The sequence below is a fragment of the Pseudoliparis swirei genome, chromosome 5, assembly GCF_029220125.1.
Source record: "Pseudoliparis swirei isolate HS2019 ecotype Mariana Trench chromosome 5, NWPU_hadal_v1, whole genome shotgun sequence".
Lineage (NCBI taxonomy): Eukaryota > Metazoa > Chordata > Actinopteri > Perciformes > Liparidae > Pseudoliparis > Pseudoliparis swirei.
The window spans coordinates 6,203,887-6,229,201 of NC_079392.1; the positions used below are offsets into that span (position 1 = coordinate 6,203,887).

General features: G+C 39.8%; 2 protein-coding genes across 2 annotated transcripts; one reads left to right on the forward strand and one right to left on the reverse strand.

The window, feature by feature from the left end:
- Positions 1 to 259: 259 nt before the first annotated feature.
- Positions 260 to 10,883, reverse strand: LOC130194141 (fibronectin type III domain-containing protein 7-like). The gene is made up of 13 exons (XM_056415035.1): positions 10,839 to 10,883; positions 10,645 to 10,657; positions 10,213 to 10,473; positions 9,266 to 9,526; positions 7,436 to 7,696; positions 5,722 to 5,985; positions 4,498 to 4,752; positions 3,835 to 4,092; positions 2,757 to 3,011; positions 1,722 to 1,976; positions 759 to 1,025; positions 461 to 490; positions 260 to 300 (listed from the first exon to the last, which is right to left on the reverse strand). The coding sequence occupies exons 1-13, from the start codon at positions 10,881 to 10,883 to the stop codon at positions 269 to 271; spliced, it is 2,457 nt and encodes an 818-aa protein (XP_056271010.1). The 3' UTR covers positions 260 to 268.
- A 1,350-nt stretch (positions 10,884 to 12,233) lies between these two features.
- On the forward strand, positions 12,234 to 23,624 carry stxbp3 (syntaxin binding protein 3). The gene is made up of 19 exons (XM_056415214.1): positions 12,234 to 12,299; positions 13,709 to 13,758; positions 13,886 to 13,967; positions 14,069 to 14,145; positions 14,248 to 14,320; positions 14,448 to 14,548; positions 14,916 to 15,061; positions 15,488 to 15,581; positions 16,302 to 16,426; positions 16,533 to 16,631; positions 16,715 to 16,772; positions 16,870 to 16,935; positions 17,783 to 17,863; positions 18,416 to 18,554; positions 19,753 to 19,859; positions 20,064 to 20,162; positions 21,565 to 21,650; positions 22,544 to 22,692; positions 22,979 to 23,624. Exons 1-19 carry the CDS (start codon positions 12,254 to 12,256, stop codon positions 23,080 to 23,082), a joined length of 1,782 nt encoding a protein of 593 aa, XP_056271189.1. The 5' UTR covers positions 12,234 to 12,253; the 3' UTR covers positions 23,083 to 23,624.
- Positions 23,625 to 25,315: the final 1,691 nt, after the last annotated feature.

Here is a 25,315-nt window from a genome sequence, read left to right on the forward strand (position 1 = left end):
ATCTATTATACATGATTATAATGTCGTAATATATTAAAAGTCTTAAATGAATGCACATTGAAGTTTTAAGTTAGCTTTTCTTTTCACATGTTATATCTTCTCTTTAATATTTAAGATGCTCAAATGTCTCAAATATTGCAATTTTTCATTATATTGAAAAAAGATGTATGTTTAGTCTCACTGGCTTCACAAATACAGTTAAATACAGCTCACTGTGGTCAGATGTAATACATTACTGTATAATTATGGTATATTTTCTCACCATATTCTAGTTCACACTTCTCTTCCCTCTGTAAATCACTGCAGAAAAAAACAGGTTGTGGAGTGGCATTAGAAAAACATACATACAAAAAATATCTACACCTTTTACCAGTAAATACAGATTTTTTAAAAACTTGTTTCTGTGATTTTGACTTCAAATTATGTCCTTCTAAATATGAATGCAGATTGACATACACACCTGTACCAACGTTGCTCCCCGAACAAGTGACTGAGAAGAGAGACAAAAAAAGGGTGAAATTCCGTGAAAGAAAGTCATCATCCATATTCAGCTTTATACATTTTTTTCACGTCATGTAGTTGCTGATCATATTAAATGTCAGTGCCGATGTTCCAATTCCAAATAAAGCTACTCAAAGACCTTTAGAGAAGTGTATACAATTAACGAAACAGTGGTGAAACTACCAACCGTGCATTAATAATGCACATGTGTGTTTATACACTTTAAAACAGCGAATAAGAAGCACAGGTGTGCATACCTGAGTACTGTCTCTGAGGGCAGAACAGGACTCTGCTGCCCTCTGCAGTGAGCGGGGCCACCACCACGTTATAGACGTCCCCGCACTGGACGTTGCCAACGTCACAGCTGCTCTGCCCCGAAGAGGCGGTGCAGGTGTAGTTGTTGCTGTTGCTGCTGCCCACCATCTCTGTGATGGAGCTGTGGCCGCCGCCATCGCTGCGCCAGTAAACCCGAAGAGAGTTGTTGGCCATCCTGTAGAGCCGGACGCCCGACGGACAGCAGGCACCTGGGAGAGAGAGAGAGAGAGGAAGTGATGTGGGAGTTGTGGACATATCATCTCAGAGGTTACCAGATGTTTGTGGATGTTTATTGTGTCATGCAGAGACGCCATTTCAGATACAGTCACATGGTTTTCTGTGTTTTCTATGCTGAATCTTTGAGATATGAATATTACTAGTATTTAGATTTTTTTTTTTTTGCTGGAGGTTGGCGCCTGAATGGGAAGCCTGATCTCACTTTTGTTCTTGATTGCTTCCATATTTAAAAAAAAAGTATAATGGACAAAAACTACATCAGTGTTGTAATAATTAACGTTAGAGAACGTATTCACACTGCGGACGACAAAACATAAAAAGTCAGAGTATTGAATGAAAAATAATGTGTGTGTGTGTGTGTGTGTGTATGTGTGTGTGTGTGTGAGAGCTTTTTTATTTATTTAAAGAAACACAATACATAGATGAGGTCATATGAGCGTATGCATGTATGTGGAATTGAATTGGTTTTCTGGCAAGGGAAAATAAAAATAATAAAAATGATGATTAATTAACTAATCAATATTTGTAAAAATTTAGTGAATGATGACCAGATGTAGTGGTGTTCTATTGTGTTGTAAATGATAGATGAGGTTAATTTTTCTATTGAAATATATTCTGACATTACATTTTCCCAGTGTGTGACATGTGTGTGTTATTCCTTGACTCACTGGACGAGAAGCCCTGATACGAGCAGTTTGAACTGCGCCCGCTGGGGCTGAAGGCCTCCATGGTGACGGTGTAGTTGGTCCCACAGGTGATGCATCCCATGAGGCAGTGGGGGTCCTGGGTGTGGCAGCGGGCGTGGCCGCGCGTTGACGTCAGAGAAGCGATGAACAAATGGGCTCCTTTAGCTTGAGACCACGACACGTTGGTCACTGCCTGCGTCACCTGGTCGACCGTCAGGTTGCCCGGGCAACAGGGTTCTGTGAGAGAAGAAGATGATGAATGAGGACGTTACGGGTGAAGCACATAGTCACCATCTGTATCTGTTTATGTCACCAAAATATCTGTATTTGGGAAATATTTCTTCTTTTTTGGAGCTTGATTTATAGTTCGAGGCTGAAAGCGAAGATGTCTCTGCTTCTTTTTCCAAATCTGTCACTCACAGCTCCTCCAACTTTGTGGAATACTAAATCACAGAAGCGCTCTTTTAATTAATCGAAATTAAGATGTTGCAATTTTAACAAGTTAATTGATGTGCCAAAAGTAAATAACACAAAAGAATGCATATAATTGGGCTCATCATTCTTTATGTTCATTTAGCTGATGATACAAATGTTTACTCATACTTCATTTTGTATTAAAGTAAAACATGTCTGAATATTCCTTTTTTGGACCAATAGATGCTTTTATGAGTAAGTAAGTAAAGTTTATTTATTTATTGCACTTATCACAGACAAAATGTCACAAAGTGCAGTAAAATAGTCAATTAAAACAAGTTGTCAATAACAGGGGCCAAAACCTCTTAACAGTTAAAAGAGCAAAATACACAATTAAAAAAATTAAAAAAAGAAAGAAAGAAGATAAAAAAAGCAGGCCATAGAATATTAAATTTAACCAAATGCCAGTGTAAAGAGGTATGTTTAGAGATGGAGTTTAAATGATACTATTGCATCTCATCAATGTAAAGTATTTATACTTTCTTTTAACCTGATACCAGTCTGTAGTTTTTCTATGAAGTGGATCGATCCGATTTGACTCACCTGTTTCCAGAGAGTCGGAGTAGCTGGGTAAACTCTGGCCGGAGGGGCCGGTTGCCGTGACGCTGACGTCATACGTGGAGCCGCAGGGAAGGTCAGTGATGTCACAGCTGTTCCCGCCGGTGGTGCAGCTGCGTCTGCCGTCGTCTCCCGACGCGCTCACAGTGTAAGTGGCGTCGCTGTTGTTCGCTGTCCAGCTGACGCTGGCGCTGGAGGAGTTTTTCAGATTCAGCATCAGGTTCGTCGGCATGCAGGGAGCTGATGGGGACGAAGGAAAGGAGGAGCGAAGAGTTTGTACATACAATGTTTCACCAACAGAGGAGGCCATATTGACAATGGCTGTGCAGCTCAGTTATTTAGCTGAGAATATATCAATCAAACCATATCAAGAGCCATTTTGTTTGTTTTTGTTTCGTTGGACCTCCCCCCCATAGGGCCATTGTCAATTAAGACAAAGGCCAATATACAGGTGACACTGTGTTTTTGATTTAATTAAATTTTTTGGGAATAGACAAATGGGTTCGGACAAGGAGCGCATATTTTTCAAGTTTCAAGTTTTTATTGTTTCATTAAAAAAAAAAAAAAAAAAAAAAAAAAAAAAAAAAATTTGGTTTGTGTACAACTTAAGAAATAAATAACCTTTCACATTACAAACTGGACATTGCATCTGTTTATTACAGATGCAATTTCCAGTTTGAAATGTGAAAGTTTTTTTGGGATAGGTAGCGGGGTCACTGCACGGCCATTAAAACAAACTTTAAATATCATACACTCACTTGCCACTTTATTAAGAACACCTGTATACAATGTCATGTATGCACTACATCAGCTCTGCAGTGAATTCTATTTCCCACTTTTTTTCTTCTTATTCTATCAGATTGCATTATAATGTAGATTTGTAAATCTAATAAAGTGGGTCGTCAGTGTACTTCTCTATCCATCATTCATAAAATGTATTTTTTTTTTAAACGCCGCTTTTTGCCTCATACAGAAAGTATTTTATTAATTAGTCAGGTCAGACTCAGTCATGGATATTTTCTGAATACTTATAAAAGGAATATGAACAGAGGGTTTTTCCTACCTGTGTTTTTAGTGTGAGCTTCACATGCACGGTTGCATCCACTGATGTCACTGCAGGGCGTCACCAGCACGCTGTAGGGACTGTCGCAGCGGAGGTCAGACAGGGCGCACACCGGGGCCGTGTCGTTACACAGGATGACCTCTGACCCGTCGGCCGCTCGAGTCTCGTACACCTGGGCCCCCAGCGAGGCCGTCCACGTGATCTCCAGAGTGTCGGTGCTCACCAGGGAGATTGACACTCCCTCCGGACAACAGGGCACTGGAAGACACAGGCGATAACACGAGTAAAGATCCCTGTAAGAGCCATTTTGTTTGTTTTTGTTGGACCTCCCACCACTAGGGGGCGTAGGGCCACTGTCAATTAAGACAGAGGCCAATATAATCAGGAGGAGCAACGTTCTTTTGACCGTGTGAGAGCAGGAGACAATGTGTTTTTATTTCTTTCATTTTTTGGGAACATACAAATGGGTTTGGTAAAGGAACGTGTGTTTTGGCTTGTGTTAGAAGCCGTACAACTCTAAAAATAAATAACCTTTCGCATTACAAACTGGAAATTGCATCTGTTTCTTGCCAATAAACCATAGTGACCTTTTTTTGAAAGGCAACCAGGAAAAATTCCAGTCTCATAAGGATTTTAAATCCTAAAACCTGACGTGTTACTTACAGGTGGTGTAGTTGAGAATCGGCCCTTGGGGACTGCTGCCAACGTGGTTGAGCGCAAACACAGACATCAGGTACGTGTGGCCGCACTCGCAGTGGTAGGTGCAGTTGTTGCCGGTGGTGTTGAAGGCCTCGTCGGCGCCGGCGCCGCTCGTGATGAAGACCCGGTAGCTGTCGGCGTGAAGCGCCGCATCCCAGGTCAGCGTGCAGTTTCCCGCAGTTGACACCGTGAGAAGCAAAGACTGAGGAGGGCAAGGGACTGCACGGCAGAGCAGGACAGCAGGTCACACTCGTATACTGATTTTATATATTTCTTGTCTTATAGTTTCGCATTTCTCACCTGTAATCACAAATTAATAATATCATTTTTCAATATTCGTTTGTATATAATGAAGTGTGATAATACCTATTGTAGCCTATTATAGTGTATGTTCAAAGTATCTGTATCATTTCATTGTAGTTATTGTTAGATTTGATGTATTAAATTAAATCAACGACAGCCAGCAGATAAATTCCTCTGGAAAAACAGTGCAGTATTATTTGCCTTTATAATATTTTATGTTTTTACAATATCTTAATGATGCACTATGTGCTCCATCCCATTAAGTTGTTGAAATGTTTTCTTCTTCTTCTTTTGTCCCTGTGCAGTTTTAATACAATGTGCTACATTACAGTGATGACACAACCTACCGTTAACCATCTGGAATTGCGCTTTACCAAACCAGTGAACAGACTGGTCTGAATATTAATTAATTAATGTTAATTAACTGATTAATTAAAATTAGTTGCATGATTGCTACTCATGGTCAAAAAACACACAGGGTCATTTTAACTCTTGTTGTTTGGATTAAACATGGCATACTCTAAAAACTCTCAAACCCTCATATGTTGCTTAAAATATAACTGTTATACCAATTATCTAACCAATTTGGTATTAGGCATGGGCGATATGGTTAAAATTGTAGATGACGATACAATTTTATATATAATAAAATATCTGGTAATTTATACAGAAAATTCAATACCTGAAAAATACAAAGTCTATCATCATTTTGTGTGAGTGAATCTTGATTAAATGTAAAAGCATTTCCATAAATAAGGCCAGCTCATTGATTGTCCATAATGACCTATTACAATCAGACTTTTGATCCCACTTATGTCCGTGTCGGGGTGAAATCAAAATCAAAGTCAAAATATGTATCAAGAAAAAAAACAGATCTCTACTCACAGGTGATGAACACCATGGGGCCGGATGGCTGGCTGGGCCCGGCCTCGTTGAAGGCCGTGACCCGGATGCTGTGCACCTCTCCGCAGCCCACTGGCCACAGGGTGCAGGAGCTGGATGTGGAGTTACAGGTGAGGTTCTGGTCACTCGTCGCATGGTATCGGATGGATCCGGAGACCCCCTGGTCCAGTTCCCAGGACACGGAGAGTCCGGACACACCGTTACTCATCACCACAGACACATTGGCACAAGATGGTGACGGAGGCCCTGTTAATAAAACACACGCATACAGACGTGCACATTTGATACTTTGATACCAAGCTAGACACTTTAGTTGTATTTACTCCTTACTAGTTTAAGTACTCTCCGTTTGATGTTACTTCATACTTCAGTGTTAAGAAGGTTTATGATATGATATGATATGATATTCCTTTATTCGTCCCACAGTGGGGAATTTTCAAAAATCACAGCAGTGGTGCACATCAGAGCATCAATGCAAATAAATATAAAACACAAAACTAAATACTAATACTAATATTAAATATACAGGGGGAAAACAAAGTAAAGTGCTGAGTAGAGTAAAGTGCAGAGTTTGCCAGGATCTCCAGCGATCTACTGTTAGTCCACTGCATCTCTGAGGAAAATACTTAATTACACTCTATTTATCAGATGACGTTGGTGTAAAATCAAGATGGTATGGATCAATGATTCTCAACCTTTTTTCAGTGATGTACCCCCTGTGAAATCAGCCAAGTACCCCCTAACTAGCCATTTTTGGTTATATACACATCGCTGTGCCAACAGTGTCTGATTTAATATAGAATATATACAATTCTGTTAATGAACTTACACTGATATTCGTTTTTGAAATGATTTTTTTTAATGGATGCTGATTTTAAATATATTTTTTACAAATTTCATGTACCCCCTGTACCCCCCAGGGGTACACCTACCCTCATTTGAGAACCACTGGTATATAGGGTGATACAATGTGATACACACTGTATGATCATTGAAATACTGTTAACAACTTGCTATTTGTTTTATTTACTTTTAAGTCCTTATGTGTAGAATGCATCTCTAAATAGTATTAGAGCACGTAAAAGACTTTGTGGAAAAACGAGACAGATCCGGCAAGAGTTCATGATTTATATCCGGATTTATATGTTTGGATTCTCCCACTAGGGGGCGCCAGAGATTAGAGTTGAGGACAGCATCGGGGAAATGAATGCTCCTTGGCAAATGGTTTAACTTTGATGCAACTTAAGCAAAACAGGCCACCTAGACACACTCTACACTTTGAAAACCAAATATCAGGCAAATAAATGTTTGTATTAAATGTATAATATATCTCACGTATCATTATAAAGGCACTGGATCATGGTCCATAATCATTGAATGTGTCTATGTAACTCTGTAATGATTCCTTCTGGTCACATGACATATATTGCTTCTGTCCATACTGGAGAGGGATCCTCCTCTGTTGCTCTCCTGAAGGTTTTTAATCTATTTCTTGGGAGTTTATCCTGATCCAATGTGAGGTCAAAGGTCAGGGATGTCATATGTGTACGGACCGTAAAGCCCTCTGAGGCAAATTCGTAATTTCTGATATTGGGCTTTATAAAATAAACTGAATTGAATAAAGGACTACGGGAGCTGGCGTGCGTCTCTCCTGTTGAACAACAACACACAGAGAAGTGCCTCGGTGCCTCCTTACTTGTTGTCTGGTTGACGTGCAGACCGCCTTCTCCCTGTCGGCCCTCGGGGTCCCAGGCGAAACCCTCGATGACGTAGAGAGAGCCGGCGTCCAGGCCTGAGAGGGTCAGATTGGTGCTGGAGGTGTTGTGCTTCGTGCTGGTGTTTGAGCCAAACTGGTGTGTGGACAGGGTGTAGAGGACGGCGTGAGCGACGGGAGCCCAGGATACCACGATGCTGTCGTTACTGGGAGAGGAGGCAGAGAGCCGAGGAGGAGGCAACACTGTGGAGGAGAGAAAAAACAAGTTCATTCATGAGATGCTTTATTTAGGCATTAATATTATATTATTTCTGTTTGCATGGACTTTTTTCTTTTCTTTTTAGTTACTTTCATGTTATTTTCAAACAACTCCATCAATGCTCTTTTTTTGCAGCTAAAGTATGAAAGTCACAGTTCTCAAGTATATATACTATATACTATAAGAACATATATGGCATTAAATGATGCTTTCAGAATCTTGCTCAAGCTTCCCAGATGGACAAGTGCAAGTCGTATGTTTGTGACTCGTAATGTTCCCACTTTCCACTCTGTGTTGAGGCATTTTAAATATAAATGTAAAAGTCGATTAAATGGATAATTTAAAAAGCCTTAACTGAGCCAACACAGAGTGATACGAGGTATTTTTCTTGTTTCTGGAAAGATTGGAACAAGTGTTTGTATGTTTTTTTAACCACAAGTGACTTTTTAACTGCAGTGATAGTACATATGTGTCCTCGTATTGAATTTTACATGTTGTTGTATTTGTGTTTGTTGCTTTAAAGACTCATGAGTCTGGAATAAAATATATATATATAGGAGAGCAATTTACCTCAGATGTGGGAACTTAAATTGAGATGTAATTAACTTTTTAGGCAATTTTGTCATGAGTGAGAGGCTTAAAGGCCTGATTGGAGTCTGATATATTCAAGTAGCCTTACAGAAATACAATACAATGAAATCAGAGATGCATAAAGACAAACAGTGGACACAAAACATGGTGAAACTGCTTGTAGCATTTTGGTTTGGCTCAAGTCAAGTCAACCCCTTGTGTTGGGCGTACAGGGCTCAGGTAAAGTTACCACCGATACAGGTAGTGGCTTTGCTCGAGGACAATGAGGCAGATCAAGTGACTTCTGAGGGGCACGTGGATCACTGAGAACAGCACATGTTGTTTCTCCATGAACTTACGACTTATTTCCACACATGATCCAGTCATTTTGTTATTTTGCCATGATATATTCAGTATTCATGAGGTTTTGTTTCCCAGATATGGAAGTAGTGAATATACACGACCGTTCAAAAGTTTGGGGTCACCCAGACAATTTCGTGTCTTCCATGAAAAATCACACTTTTATTTATCAAATTAATATAAAATGTAGTCAAGACATTGACAAGGTTAGAAATAATGATTAATATTTGAAGTATTAATTTTGTTCTTCAAACTTCAAGCTCAAAGGAAGGCCAGTTGTATAGCTTATATCACCAGCATAACTGTTTTCAGCTGTGCTAACATAATTGCACGGGTTTTCTAATCAGACATTAGTCTTCTAAGGCGATTAGCAAACACAATGTACCATTAGAACATTGGAGTGATAGTTGATGGAAATGGGCCTCTATACACCTATGGAGATATTTCATTAGAAACCAGACGTTTCCACCTAGAATAGTCATTTACCACATTCACAATGTATAGTGTGTATTTTTGATTCATGTTATGTTTATTGAAAAAACAGTGCTTTTCTTTGAAAGATAAAGACATTTCTAAGTGACCCCAAACTTTTGAACGGTAGTGTATATTATATATATATATACCTGTCTTTGCAGTCAGAGGAAGAGACGGTTGGCTCCGGCCTCCCCCGTTGGCGGCCATGATGCTGAGCGTGTACTCGGTGTACGGTGCGAGGGACTTAATTTCAGCGGGGGTGGAGGACACGGTGTCCTCTCTGAAGAAGCCATCGGTGTTCTGGATTCGTACGATGTAATGAGTCGCCCCGGCCTCCAAGTCGAACGACGTGATCAAGGTCTCGCTGTCCTTCGGGTTCGCCGTCTGGATGGGTTCCATCATCTGAGGGGCTGAAACAGTCACAGTCAGTTCACAGGCCTCCAAGAAGAGGACGCGTACTGTGGAAATGTAACTTCAAGGAAAATGTTGGTAGCGAAATGTGATAATTGGCTGTGGAATCCACCTTTTGCCTTTCAACTTTCCGGGATTTGTACTGAGATACATGTTATTTATTTATCTCATCATCCTCATTGAATGGATCAATAAAAAGATGTCCTCTTATGTTGTTATTGAACTAATCGTGACTCTTCTGTGGTCCTTCGCCCGGTGTACGTTGTCAACCGATCATCATCACAGACACATTTAGGTGTATTTACATTGTAATAGTATTCATTATTTATATAAGTAGTGTGTATTTATTTAGAAAAATTTGAATATATATATATATTTCTTTTTCTGATCAAATGTGAGGTCCTGAGACGTCGGATGTCGTATATGTACAGATTGTAAAGCCCTCTAAGGCATATTCATAATTTGTGATATTGGGCTATATAAAAATAAACTGAATTTATTTGAATTATGGCGGCAAAGAATGTACTATGTGCAAATTCTTCAAACACATGCAACACCAGAACATATATTAAAACCAACAGCTTGTTTGTTAAATATAAAAGTACACAACGATAAAGCCCTGAATGAAACATTGGCTCATTTTGTGCTGAAACATGACAGGTGTTTTATTAGTCTATTCTCTTACCTGTGGATGACTCAACATCTGCGGAGCTCAGGGTTACTTGGGAACTATCCAGGGCTTCAACTGTGAATACGTACATGACGTTCGGGGACAGAGAGTTCACAGAGCCCAGCACCGTGTTCGGACCAAACGTGGCAAAAGCCAAGGGGGTGCTGGGTGAGTTTTGGGGGGCGACGGTGATCTTGTACGAGCTGGCTCCGGAGAACCTGGTCCATCGGAGGATTGCGGACTTGGTCGTTACTGAGAACACGGATACTTGGATATCTGATGAGAGAGATGACAGAAGTGGAGATCAATACTGTGGTTGTTTACACACCCTGAGACATGGATTTATTTACTTATAGATGTGGGATATAATCAAGATCGGGCCCTTTCCTTCTCTTATATGATAATTATATTAAAAAATCGACACAGTTATGGTAAAAGAGAACATACCTTGGGCTGCAACCTGCAAATATAGATGGAAAATATTGTTAACAATACTTGTATGGAATTACATGAAGTTCAAGTTACTTTCAAGTGAACCACTTTTGATGTTGAATTACATTGTGCCTTCACAACAAAATGTGTGTGCCTAGATTTAAAGTAGGACACACATTATTATAACAAATTGTATTCCATGACTTTACCTTTGAGCAGATGCCTAGCAAGACACAAATCACCAGCCCCTTCATAGCTCCTGTTCTTCCCGTTTGTCTCTTAAGTCACTTTTTTCTCAATCTTTTACACACACGTTATCAATTCGGTTCGATTGTTTTTTTAAATGCTTCACTCTAAGCTGTTTGGCCGTTTTTTAAACACATCTGGTGTCTGCGCCGGTTGAAATACCTTCATCTGGTCCCTCCCACTGGGGGCAAATATCCAGTCATAGCGAAGCACAGAGATGCACCTGGGGAAAGGTGCAGGTCAGGTAGCTTGAGAACAAAACACAGAAGACAAGATGTCAAGGATGTCGTCAAAACACAACACAATGTCGCACGGTACGGGGTCTGACAAAGGAATTGGACCCCCGATAGCTTAAGGCCGCAAATCCTTCCCTTTCACACTGAGGTCTGAAATAACTAAGACATTTTCTAAAAAGAAACAACAAGAAACCCGGATGTAATTCCTGGAATATAGATACTGAACATTATCAGGTAGGAAGTAAAAATGGTCAACAATTTCTCCCTATTCGGTTATATGATACTGAGTCGAATTTAGGAGATAGTCAAACAAACTCTGACTGAATAAGTAAGTCAGAAGTTTGACTTATTAACTAATTACTTTAATTAATACCTCAATAGTATTATGTCCACTGCAATATCTTCTTATATGTAGCTTCATTGTCTGCTAATTTGTCAACTCGTTTTTACCTAGAAAGTAAAGATTTTTTTTGTATAAAGTGTTTAAAATTAGCTCTCCACCTTGAGCAGCTAACGTTACAGCATTGAAGGGATGCACACATACATTTCTCACAGATCTTAATCCAAAAAGGGCCATTCTGCATCATATGTAATTGTACATTTGATGCAAAGTGTTGAATGCAGGACTTTTACTTGCACCAAAAATATTTCTACACAGTGGAATAGCTTACGTAAGTGATCAAAGTACTTCCTTCCTTTCACAAATGTAATAAGATGTTTCCACCACAACTTTTCTGTGCTAACCAAAACTTGCGCATAGGAGATGTTTTCCTCTTTACTTCATTACTGTTATGTCATCTATCTGTCTTGTTTGTCTATTATTGTCTCTGTTTTTACCCTATAAAGTAGCTTTGAGTACATTTGAACAATACAATGTATAACTAATATTATTATTAATTATTATTATTATTATGTATAATAATAAAAATAAAAATATTATTATTATTATACATACTATTATAATATAGTTGTTATTATAATTATAATTATAATTATTATTTTTATTATACAAAATACTAATAATTTGTTGAAAACTACAGCGGCACTCCGTCGCACACTTGGTGACGCGGGTGACGTCAGAACATGAAGACACAGGACAGGAAGAGGCGCAGAGGAATAACAAAAAAGAAAAAGAAAACAAGATGGCAACGAGTTCAGATCACGGACTGAAAAGAATAGTCTGGAAAAGTAAGTTCACCCCGACGGGAGAGTGTGTGTCGTGCGTGTGAAGAAGGGTAACTCTTCGGTGACATGACGTGGAAGTGCGACGATGTGTTGTATCAACAGTTTGTGACTTTGTTTTGACTTTTGCATCGCGGCTTGACAGTCGAGTCTCATTCTCCCGTTGAACGGAAGTTGACTAACTTGGCAGTGGCCGCTAGAAGAGTCGGTACTGGTTCGGCTGAACACGACCGCTCGCGTTGCGGTTCGTGCATTTGTCGACGTGGTTCAGCACAACCCAGCTGACACGGACTGGTCTGCCTGTCTGTCGCCTGCAGCCCCACCTCACCACGAAGCTTCACGTCAGCGCGACGACGACGTGACGGCGGTCCACAACTCGCACCACTTTAAAACGACAATAAATCATCAAACTTGTATTTCATACTCGAGGTCCAGATAGTACAACATGAGTGAAACCATAGCCTGTTGCACTCAATTGTAGGTTATTATAGTCTAATATCAAACAGCCAACCAAAACAATGAAGGATATACTTTTGAGTTTTTGAAAACATTATGGCTTTTGTGATGGCAAGTGTTGCAGGGTAGTTTTGTTACACTGCATCAGTTTCACTCTAGTGTAAATCAATCAATCAATCAATCAATAAAGCAATCACACTTGTATTTCAGAGTCAAAGTCCAGATAGTAAAAAACATTAAATGGAATAGAATACATACAAAATCACAAGTAAAATGCATAGAACTATGAATGCTTTATAAATAGACATCTTCTGTACCAATGTCTCCACAGCTGGGCACGTTGAACTAAACTTTAAATTTAAATTTCTATCCAATTGGCATGCAACTAATGCCAAAATGTTCATAATTCAATGCCCAATCTTGTGATATGCGAAGGTATGCGCTCTACCGAGTGCCCATTCTAGTTAGGTTATGTTTTGATCGCTGTGAATTTATTTATTTGTATGCGTGTTATTCGCATAACTCAAAAAGTATTAAACCGAATCGCATGACATTTGGTGTGATGATTGGTTATTATCCAGGGACCATTTGATTAGATTTTGGGATCGATCGGGTCAAGGTCAAGGTCATGAAAAGGCTGCGGCAAAGGTATGCGCTCTACCGAGTGCCCGTTCTAGTTCATAATTTTTTCATTCATTATTTATAGCAAAATACATTCAATGATGGCAGATGCTAATCAGAAATGTAAAGACTCACATTATATGAAGCACAACAGCACTTTTTTTCACAACACTAGGCTGTTTACTTATGATTTATGAATTATAATCTCTGGATATTCAGACGAACCGACGTGTCGCAGCACCCGATTCAGCTCCAGCTCTAACGGTCATGAACAGCATGTTATTTTGTGCTTCCAGTCGTGTTCTTTATGCTGAGTCATATTCTGTGTCTCCTTCCAGGAATACAAGATACAATTATTACAGATTGCAGGAAATCTGAAGCATGGAAGGTAGGACGACTCTATACAACAGATTCAACCTTTCAATGAGAGGGATTCCTCTCAAAATATGGTTGTAATTTCTCGCATCATATGTGATACATAGTTTGACCGCTACCAATTTTGGTTTTCTTCACAGATATTGATTCTGGACCCCTTCACCACCAAGCTCCTCTCATCATGCTGCAAGATGTCGGATCTGATGTCAGAAAAAATAACGAGTAGGTTTCCTGAACAGCGAAGCACTCATTTTGATATAATGCTGGTAAAAGACAAAAACGCATTGCCGTATGTCTGTAACATGGATATTGTGTTTCTTTAGTTGTGGAGGACCTGTACAAAAACAGAGAGCCTGTTCCAGAAATGAAGGCCATCTACTTCATGTCACCAACGGCTAAGGTTTGCCCTCATTCAGATTCAAGAAGTTTTCATTTCTGCAAGATTAGTTTTCAATCTGATGATTTCTTTCTTCCGTGTTATATCTTAAATGTCCTTCTATAGTGTGTGGATGCCTTAATCGCTGACTTCAAGCCCAAACCTAAATATAAAGCAGCATATGTTTATTTCACTGACTGTAAGTAACTTTAATCACTTCTTCAGGCAGAAATACTGAAATACATGTTCATCCAACATGATCAAAATGTTGTTTCTGGTATTGTTGTTGTTGTTGTCAAACAGACTAAATCTTTTTGGTCCGACAGACTGCCCCGATGAGCTGTTCAACAACATGAAGCGCTCCTGTTCTACGCACATCCGAGTCTGTAAGGAAATCAACATTTCCTTCATACCGCAGGAGGCTCAAGTGAGTTGTTGCTGATTTGTGCTCTTTTTTTCTTTTAGGTTCTTTTGAAATGCCCCATTTCCTCTTTTTATCCAAACTGTGTTAAGTTTGTGTTCAGTGTCATGTTGCTACTGGGAGGAAGAGATCTTCAGTGTTTTGGGTGACTCCAATGGGTGTTGGCTGCTTTAAGCCATGATGTAACGACTCTATATATGTTGTGTTATCCCAGTGGCTGTGTAACTGTAACTTGATGTTCCCTAGAGTTAAAAAAATTAAAAAGTTTCTACTTTGTTTTGAGATTTTCCCAATGTAAATTAGAGATTATTTATTACTAATATTCATTCATTCAGAAACACGTTTGACTCTGGAGTGTTGGATGCCTTTTCAGGTGTTCACGTGTGATAATCCTGGGGCTTTCCAAAGCATCTACAGTCCCAACAGTCAGGACAAAAAGAAGACACTGGAGACAATCGCAGACCAGCTCGTCACTCTGTGTGCCACGTTGGACGAGAACCCGGGGGTCCGATACAAGAAGTAAGCCAGAAGATTAAGTTTCTCGCATTTCAACACAATTCAGCCCCCCGAGCAGAGTGGGGACTTTTCTATGAGAAAAATATGGAACCGAGACCACAGACTGAGCTGCTTTACTGTGGCAGTCATGAAATGAAGCTTGAATACAGTTACGTCACCGCCTCATGTTGCTGTAGCTTAGAACAACCTAAACTATCAATGGAAATTAAACAATCATCTCTCATGAAGTAGAAATAAATGTCTCACATAATGTACCTTTACAGTCTACACAAGGAACCATCAAATCCCCCAAAAGTAAAAGAAAACTCTATTTCTTCAAATGGTTAAAACCAGTACGATGTCTCTAAAATATTGGTATCAGCGTCACCGTGGTGTGTATTTACTTGACTGTGATAATAACTCATCAAAAACAATGTGTATCCTAACTAGAGACGGCAACATGCAGAACGCCCAGACCCTCGCCGAGCTGGTGGACAACAAGCTGGCCCAACACTACCAGCTGGACGAGAGCGGCAAGAAAACGGTGAGAACAAAACGTCGAAAGAATGAACGAGGTAGCCCGGAGAGTAAAAGGGGAACCGGAACCTGTGGTATTCTTTTGCACTGACAGCTTTTAAAAAGAAAGAAAAAATGATTCCCTCCTTAAGCAGATAACAACAAATACAGAAGACAAGGAAAAGGGCCAACTGTCACTATCAGACAAGGAAAAGGGCCAAAGGGCCAACTATCACTATTGGACATAGAAAAGGGCCAACTATCACTATTGGACATAGAAAAGGGCCAACTATACCTATTACGCAAAGGAAAAGGGCCAACTATCACTATTAGACAAGGAAAAGGGCCAACTATCACTATTAGACAAGGAAAAGGGCCAACTATCACTATTAGACAAGGAAAAGGGCCATCCGTCAATTATTAGACAAGGAAAAGGGCCATCCGTCAATTATTAGACAAGGAAAAGGGCCAACTATCACTATCAGACAAGGAAAAGGGCCAACTATCACTATTAGACAAGGAAAAGGGCCATCCGTCACTTATTAGACAAGGAAAAGGGCCAACTGTCACTATCAGACAAGGAAAAGGGCCAACTGTCACTTGTCAGACAAGGAAAACGGTCAACTATCACTTATCGGACAAGGAAAACGGCCAACTATCACTATCAGACAAGGAAAAGGGTCAACTGTTGCTATAAAAAAAAAATGCATTGTTATATTTGTGTATTTCCCCCTCCTCGCATCTCCAGGGAAAGACTCAGGCCCAGCTGCTGATCGTGGAGAGAGGGTTTGACCCTGTCAGCCCCATCCTGCACGAGCTGACCTACCAGGCCATGGCTTACGACCGCATTGATATCCAGAGCGACACCTATAAGTAAAACACACATACAATGCTTTACTGCACCATATTGCGCTGCTCGTATACCAGATATGCTATTTTAAGAAATATAGACCCTACAGCTGGTTATTTTGCTCTCCAGGTACAAGGCTAAAGATGGCTCGGAGAAGCAGGCCCTGCTGAATGAGGACGACGTGCTCTGGGTAAAGCTGAGGCACAAGCACATCGCCGAGGTCTCGGAGTAAGTTTGCAAGATCCGAAGGATGAAGATGTCCAGTCTCCCACATCTCAACCTTCCCTAACTCTTATTTTCTTCCACAATAGACAAATCCGCCTGTTGGTGAAGGAGATCTCTACGAACAAGAAACAGACGGATGGGAAGGTACAGGCTGAGGGTTTCTTCTTGTGTGCTTCCCTGATGTCTGGAGCTCACACATTGTATTTTTTGAGTAAATATTTCATTCAAACTTTGATTTCAGATCACAATTAGCAATTTGGCCCAGATGATGAAGAAGATGCCCTCGTTCCGTAAACAGGTGACCCAGGTATGTGGTACCAGTATTGGCTCACTTGCTTTTTTTGAGCGGTATCTTTTTAATTCTAAAGCTACGTGGTCATTATGTTGCGGTCGGGTGTGGTGCCTTCAAGGCCTGCTATTATGTGGGGTTGACGTCATGGTGCATAAAAACAGATCAGAAAGTCAACATAACCGCCACCTATAAGTGTCTTCCATTAGTTCATTTGAATTCAGAATATTTTATACAGCCCAATATCACACATACTACATCCCTGACCTTTGACCTCACACCGGATCAGGAACAACTCTCAAAGAAATAGAAAAAAACCTTTCACAGAGAAAAAAAGTGAAGAAACCTCGAGGAGAGCAAAAGAGGAGGATCCCTCTCCAGGATGGACAGAACAATAGATGTCATGTGACCAGAACGAAACATTACAGCAGGGTTCGTACGGTCAACCTGAAAGTCATGGATTTTTAAAATGGTCATTTCCAGGCCTGGAAAAGTCATGGAAAATACTTAAATCATAAAAGTTTTGGAAAAGTCATGGAAATGTGTTATAATCACATGTTCATTTACGCCGAGTTTGAAATAATTAATATGTTTTTTTTCAAGAAAGACGCTCAAAATATAAGCCGGCGTACGCTCGCAATGCGCAACATTTTCAAAAATGTTCATGTTTATGCCAAGATTTCAGTTTGGTCATGGAAATTTGGTTTAAACTCATGGAAATCCTTTGGTCAACATGTGTAAGAACCCAGTTACAGAGTTACAAAAACACATTCAATAACTGTGACAGAAAAATCCCTTTTTGAAACTCCAATACTTGTACATTGTTCTTCACATATTGTTTTCAATTTCTCTCTCTCTTTTCTAGAAAACTGTTCATCTCCAGCTGGCCGAGGACTGCATGCAGGATTTCTCAAAGCACGTGGAGAAGCTCTGCAAAGCTGAGCAGGTGCGTCTGGGCTGCGTCCTCTAGGTTTATGGGCGCCTCGGTGCTCTACTGCACGACTCCGAAGGTCTTTTGTTCCAGCAGCATTTTGATTTTTTCTTAATGAACACCTATAGTTTAAAAACATTTTTTATTTAGATTTAGCATCTTTCTGATGGTCATGTTTTATGGGGCATCTTCTGCTTTTGTTTGTTCCTTGTAGTGAGTGTTTGTTGTCTGTTGTACACTGTTGGACATTATTGTTGTCTGTATGAATTTTTGGTGGGATTAATAAAGTTTTCTCATCTTTCGTGAAACAAGTGCCACACATTAATTTGTTTTAGCACTCGAGCTTTAACATGTCAGCGGGTGTTCAGGGGTTCAGTGAGAAGGGATGAACATCTTCTCTTGAGCGAGACACTGACACCCAGTGAGCTCCAGAGCACTTTTTCCGACCTCCCAGCACCTCCCGAGGAGAGGCTCCATAGACATTGTGTTTGTTGTACCGGTCACATTCCAAGCGGGAAATCTGATTTATGAATGAATATTTAACAGCGATGGTTTATCTCTGCGTAGGACCTTGCGGTGGGATCAGACGTGGAGGGCGTGAAGGTGAAAGACCCCATGAGGACTCTGCTGCCGGTGCTGCTCCACTCGTACAGCAGCACCCACGACAAGATCCGGGTTGTGCTGCTCTACATCTTCAGCCTCAGCGGTACGCACAGCTCCTCCTTCTCCCACAGCTCCTCCTTCTCCCACAGCTCCTCCTTCTCCCACAGCTCCTCCTTCTGCCACAGCTCCTCCTTCTCCCACAGCTCCTCCCTCCTCCTTCTCCCACAGCTCCTCCTTCTCCCACAGCTCCTCCCTCCTCCCACAGCTCCTCCCTTCTCCCACAGCTCCACCTTCTCCCACAGCTCCTCCCTCCTCCTCTCACCTTCTCCCACAGCTCCTCCTTCTCCCACAGCTCCACCTTCTCCCACAGATCCTCCCTCCTCCTCCCACAGCTCCTCCCTCCACCTTCTCCCACAGCTCCACCTTCTCCCACAGCTCCTCCCTCCTCCTCTCACCTTCTCCCACAGCTCCTCCTTCTCCAGAGTGCAGACTATCAGAGTTACCGAGAGACGCATTTAAAAGACGATATAAGGCATCGAGAATCCGTAAATCGGGATAAAATTGACTGGAGTTGCCATTTGTCAAATAAATCGAAAACAAGCGTAATTCAAATTGCCACTGACGCACCGTGAGTTTGTGAGTTTACGCAGCAAAAAGAAAGCGTTGTCCATTCAGGATTCCATTTTTTTATTTTTTGTTTTAACTAAACAAAACAAGCAAAAGAACAAAGGAGCTCCTAACGCTGCCTCTCCTGCGCTGGCCTACCCAGGTGCATGCTGGTCATGTACCTGCCTACTCCTACATGTAACCACAAGTGCACACAGCGTTACCCAATTCGCGAGCAAATGAACAATCAAAAGACTAAATATATCTAATCAATCACAAATTAAACTAAACTAAAAACTATCACAAGAAAAAGCTATTCTAATATATCAAAACATCTAACATAAATAAGCAAAAATTAAACAATATTACGTCAATAAAATAATTAAATGCTAATATCAAATAAAGAGCTCCAACCCTGACATTCCCTGGTGACTACTTATCCTACAATTGCAGAAATGGAAGCGCGAGTTGATTTAATTTTTAATAGTATACATTATATTAAAATATACCCGAGCATTTTTGTGAACACTGGTTGATGCCAGGTTTATTTTCCCATTTAAAAGTTCCAGATTATTCTCTCCATAAAGACAATAAAATGGAGCTAGAAACCTTCAAGACTGTTCCAGACCGTATTGCTCATTATTCGTCACCAGATTGTCACGCAGGTTTGTTTGTGTGTGTTTTTGTGTCAACAGGAACAACAGACGAGAACTTAAGCAAGCTCATCCAGCATGTAAAGATTGAGAAGGAACAAGAGTATATCCTGAACTGGAAAGAACTCGGGGTCCCCATCATCACATCGGTGCGTGCAGAAGAGATTTATTGATTAGGATTGATTGTCGATGAGTTGTAACTCTCAACAATGATCGCTGCTGTCTGGATCTTTCACCGTGGTTCACTCTGGGTTTCTTTGGTTTGTGTGTTTCTTCTTATTTATTAAGTTCTGTGATTCAGTCTCAACTGAATCCGGATTAATGTTTCTTGTACTTTTTTTTTTTTTTTTCAGCCCAGTTTCTTCTCTCGCAAAATAACCCGACGCGATCGTTCCCAGGATCAGACGTACAACCTTTCCAGATGGACTCCCATCATAAAAGACGTGATGGAGGTCAGTGAGCGGCAGATAACCTTATTGTTTAATGTATTTTATTCACCGCTATTAATTCTGAATGATCACATAGCAAATTACAACCTTTTTATTCATTTATCCAATTTACAGAGAACTCTCATTTTGGATTTGTTTTGCTGGACAGGAAGTTTAGAAACTGGATATGAGCTGTAAGTCATAGATGATATATCAGCTCTGATGATCTTACTTTTTTAAATTTTTTATCTGCTTATTAGTCCAATTGTTTGAAATATTTAACGAACTGAGTTACTCTAGTCCGCTTTGGCCATAAAATAAGGTTAGTTCAGAAACCCGACTTACTGAATCTCAGTTCTGTAAATTCCCATTTCATATCGAGTGATGCCTTTTGAGGAAACTGGCCACAGAGAAAGATTAGATCGTCATATTGGAAGACAAATCTCAAGTCAGTTGGGAGGGTTTATTGTTATGTTTTGCTCATGGGATTTGTATGTATCGTTATTTTTATGTTTAAAAAAAGTTTAATTATACTCGAAAATAATCTGAAAAGGAGGCGCTCTACTCAGGCTGACCTGTAACACAAGAAGTTCTTTTGTGTCGTCTTCTGGTTTTTCAATTCCCTTTCCTGTTACCTGAAAAGCCATTTCTGAGCAGTCATCACCTGCTTTCCTGTAAACTGTGTTGATCGGTTTTCTTTTACATCAGGAAACACTTTGATATGTCTTTGATATGTGGCAGAATGCAATCTGGATGAAACCATAATAATAAAATCTGTTTCTAGTGGCATCCTGTAATTGCCAAATCATTGAGCCTCTTAACACTTTATAGGGTACTCATTGAAATACTTTGACATTCAAAATGTCAACAGTACAAGGCTAATATTGGAGGACATAACAATACTGTTTTACTGTAGTGACATTAATAACTAAATATTGTTTTAAGGTAGAAAATCAACAACAACGAAGTTACCATATTTGGTTCTTTGCCCGTTCGTGGTAAAGAAAAAAGTGTATATATATTAAAAAATACAATAAATACACATACAAGATGAAAGGAACATTTATTTAATAATATTATAACATCCCTATTAGAAGATTAAAAACAGTCAACATACACATCAACATCTTATCATTTATTAGATTGAGATCCATCTTGTCATGTTTTTTTTTTTCGTAGTCCAAAGATTATTCCCACTTTGGATCTCGGTCACAGAGCGGTCATCACACAGACTGAATGTTTTTACCTCATTAAAGTGAAAAACTGTGTTTACCAATGTGACGGAAAGGCAGCATGCACCAGTGAAATCAAAACCCATATTTGAAAAAAACAAACAAGCAAGTGTCAATACTCCAATCTTTGACACTGTTTAGCCCAAAAGCGTTGTTTCTCTGGGACGGAGACATTCATGATCTCTTACTTTCAGGACGCCGTGGAAAACAAACTGGACACCAGAGAGTGGCCGCACCAGTCTGAGTGTCCTGCTGCCTGGAATGGCACCGGAGTCGTCAGGTACAGTGGTTTATTATTAATTTTATTATTATTTTAATCACACTAGATCTGGGTCAATAGATTCCGGAAATACATTTTAACATACAATTTAACAATTTTTATTTTAATGGTTGATCCCATCTTCCAACTTCCTGTCAAAACCTCCTACATGAGACTCTTTGATGCCTAACACGTTCATCTTTTTTCTACATATTAGAACACTACTTAAAAAAGATCTCTTTTATTTCTGTCAGTTATTTAAAAGTAGTGTGTCCCTCCAAAAAGACGTGTATTACATACAGACGGTTCCCATTTGCTTTTACAGACATATGCAGACTCCAATAGGGTGACACACTAGCACCCCCTAGTGGTGATATGAGGTATCATTTTCAGCTCCACCTGTTAAATGCGGTGTTTTTAGTCTTTATGTATATATTTTTTAAATTTGGAAATGACAGGTACATAACACAGTAAACATGCACTTTAACTGATATTTCCATTGTTTTTCATATTTGTGTTGATGTATACAAACAACAGACCCACCCACTGGTGCAACCACCTTGAGTACAGGAAAATAAATACATACAAATAAATAGAGGTCACCGTATTTCGCCGAGCCAGACGTCTACATTCATACACGTACCTAAAGACACACATATCCTGCATCACTCAACAGAGTAAATACCGAGTCATTCCATCACACAAGTACAATATATCCAGAAATTAAATGTTTTTAGCCGTTTAAAGGATTTTGAAGTGTCGCTGCCACCAGGTTTACTAACGAATGATCTCGGTCTGTTTTTGTTGATTTAGCGGTTTCTTTTTCGATAATTTCTACAAGTAATTCCCCCTTTTTGTTTTTGTTTGAAGTTTTGTCTCAGTGATTTTTCTGTCGTCCACCTTCTGCTCCGCAGCGCCCGTCAGAAGCACAAAGCCAGCACTCAGGACGAACGGCGGAGCGGCTCGCGCCTCATCGTCTTCATTCTGGGAGGAATCAGCCACTCTGAGATGCGCTGTGCCTACGAGGTCACCCAGGCCGTTAAATCCTGCGAGGTCATCATAGGTGAGCATTAATAACAAGATTGAAGTTTTTTTCAGCACTTTGAATTCCCTTCAAATTTACAATGCAAGGAAAATCTCTGTAATTCTGATTTAAATTGTTGTTGTGGCCATTCAGATACACTAAAGATGGGTTACATATTGTATTCTGAACTTCAATTGAATTGGTATCTTGACCTAGAAACTGTCTGTTTTCAGCTGTTTTACACCACCTACTAGAGCCAGTCAGAACTGTGAAAGTTGTGATGCTCTTAAAAGACATAAAGGCTCATCATGCTTTTGTTTTCCAGGGTCTTCTCACATTTTGACCCCGATCGGTCTCCTAAATGACATCAAGGCTCTGAGCAAAGCCCCCATGGAGACCTTTACAATAGAGGAAAGGAGCGCCGCCTGAGAAGTCCAATGTAAACAACTCCCCAAATCCCCCTGCCTGCCTCGCCTCAGCACAGTGCACTCAACTCCCAGGATGGAAAACTGAAGGGAATTTGCCTTATCCTTATCTTTATGTTTTAATGCTCTTCCCAAACCTGGTGCACATGACAGTAGAGATGAGGGCACATGATCTTTTGTATAGCTCAACCACAAGATCTTGGCCTTCTTATGGCATATGTTTTTGTTAATTGTCATATAGATCATATTAAAAGTGAATTGATCTCCTCTTATTCTATATATTTTAAGTAAAACGTGTCTAATCTGCCTGTCTTGGGTTCGCTGTGCATAAAAGATTCTAACTATGTTCCACGTTGAAAGTCTCAGACAGAATGGGGAGAGAAAGTTAATGTATATACTGTATGTAAGCACTGAGTCCCTGCTGAGTCATTCTGACCTTTTCTGTCTCACTTTATGTAATTCTGAGAGTGTTTTAACACAGAGTATTTACGTTTTTGTTAATTGAACAACTGACTTAATAAATGGGGATGAAGTGGTTCAAATCTGTTCATGTTGCCTTATTGTCTTCCTCACTGCACTGTGTTATTATAGTAATTGTACACAATGAATGCGTCCATAAGTGTTCACTTCCATGCATCCTCTGGTGTTCTGCAAGTGATTGAAATGAGAAGAGTTTCATAAAACATCCAGCAGGTGGCGGTATCTACTCAAATGGACATTAAGGAGCTTATAATGCATCATTTGGAGTTGTTGAATCTTATCGTGAAGGGTAGAAGTATGGTCAGGTCCCGATGTGCTGAGAGCAGTGATGTTACATTTTGGAGACAGAAACAACTTAATGTCCATAAAAAAAAAAAAAAACATAAGCAGCCAGTGTTTGTAAGTTAGTTCAAACCAGAACACGGGCAGCGCACAGCTAATCGTTCGCGTCCTTTTGTCCACTCTGGTAAAGTCAAAGCTAACTAAGAATTGAAATTATATTTAGTTCAAAAGGTAATAAGTTAAACTTTAGTTAAACACCAAAGCTATCAACTAAAAACATGACAATCATTTTATGACAGTATTTGAAGACAAATCGGAACAGTGTTCATTTTTAACTCAAATTGCTTGAATGAATATTTAGTATCTCAATGAATATTTGACAAGAATGTTAGAAAGTGAGGTCAAACAATATTATTACTACTTATTATTTTACCAATCATATTCACTAAGTAGCTGCGCCTTGTTATCACTAACTTCATGAAAGATGCTGTACGCAGGCAAGAAGCTAGCCAAAACTAGCTCGCTATTAGCATGTGGCTACCTTCTATCTTTTCTGGGTCAGATCTCCTAACCGTTTGTGGGGTGGAGCTCTGGTCATTCAATTTAATTATTCCAAGTTTCTATTGAATAAATACTTAAAGACATTTAAGTGTTTCAACATTAAACATGTTTTCTTAACCCTCCTGTTGCCTTAGGGTCAATTTGACCCCATTCAATGTTTAACCCTCCTGTTACCATTTATATTTACTGACATAGTTTACCCGTGGGGTCAATTTGACCCCAGCAATTAAAACCTCCAGAAAATTATTAGAATTAATATTGTTTTCCAAGTTTAAGTGTGAGGTACTTTATGTTTGTTTGTTGACTACCTAAATAGCCCTTTAAATATATAAAAAAGTTGATATTTCTTATATGTTTGACACAGTGAAAAACAGCCTGGGGTCAAATTGACCCGAAAGAACACCGACATTAAATATTGAATGGGGTCAATTTGACCCTAACGTAACAGGAGGGTTAAATGGACATTTTCCCCAATGTTGACTTTTCAAGTTTTGAGGCGGAGCCGCCACCGTGGTGAGGTCTGTTTGAGAGAAATACAAATGTTTCCAACATAATGCACATTTACCGTACGCTCTAGATGAGAACCTAATTTCCAAATAAACCATAGCATACATGTTGTATAGGGTCGCTGTGCCAATTTAATATGAGTTAACAACAATGTGTGTTTTTAGTGGTGGTTTTCCAAATGGCAGTTTTTGCCACTTTCCGTGGTTCGGAAGTGCTTCGGCATCTATTCGCTGTTTAAGACTCGAAAATGTCCGTTGCATGGTCAAGGTTAAAGGTTCAAGGTTTTTTATTTGCCATTTGTGCCTCGACCAACGGTCCAGACACAGGAATTGTTTTGCAGCGGTTTTTGTTCGTGTCTATGGTTCTGAAGCCCAAAGAGAAACCTTCAATTCACTCATTGTATCTGA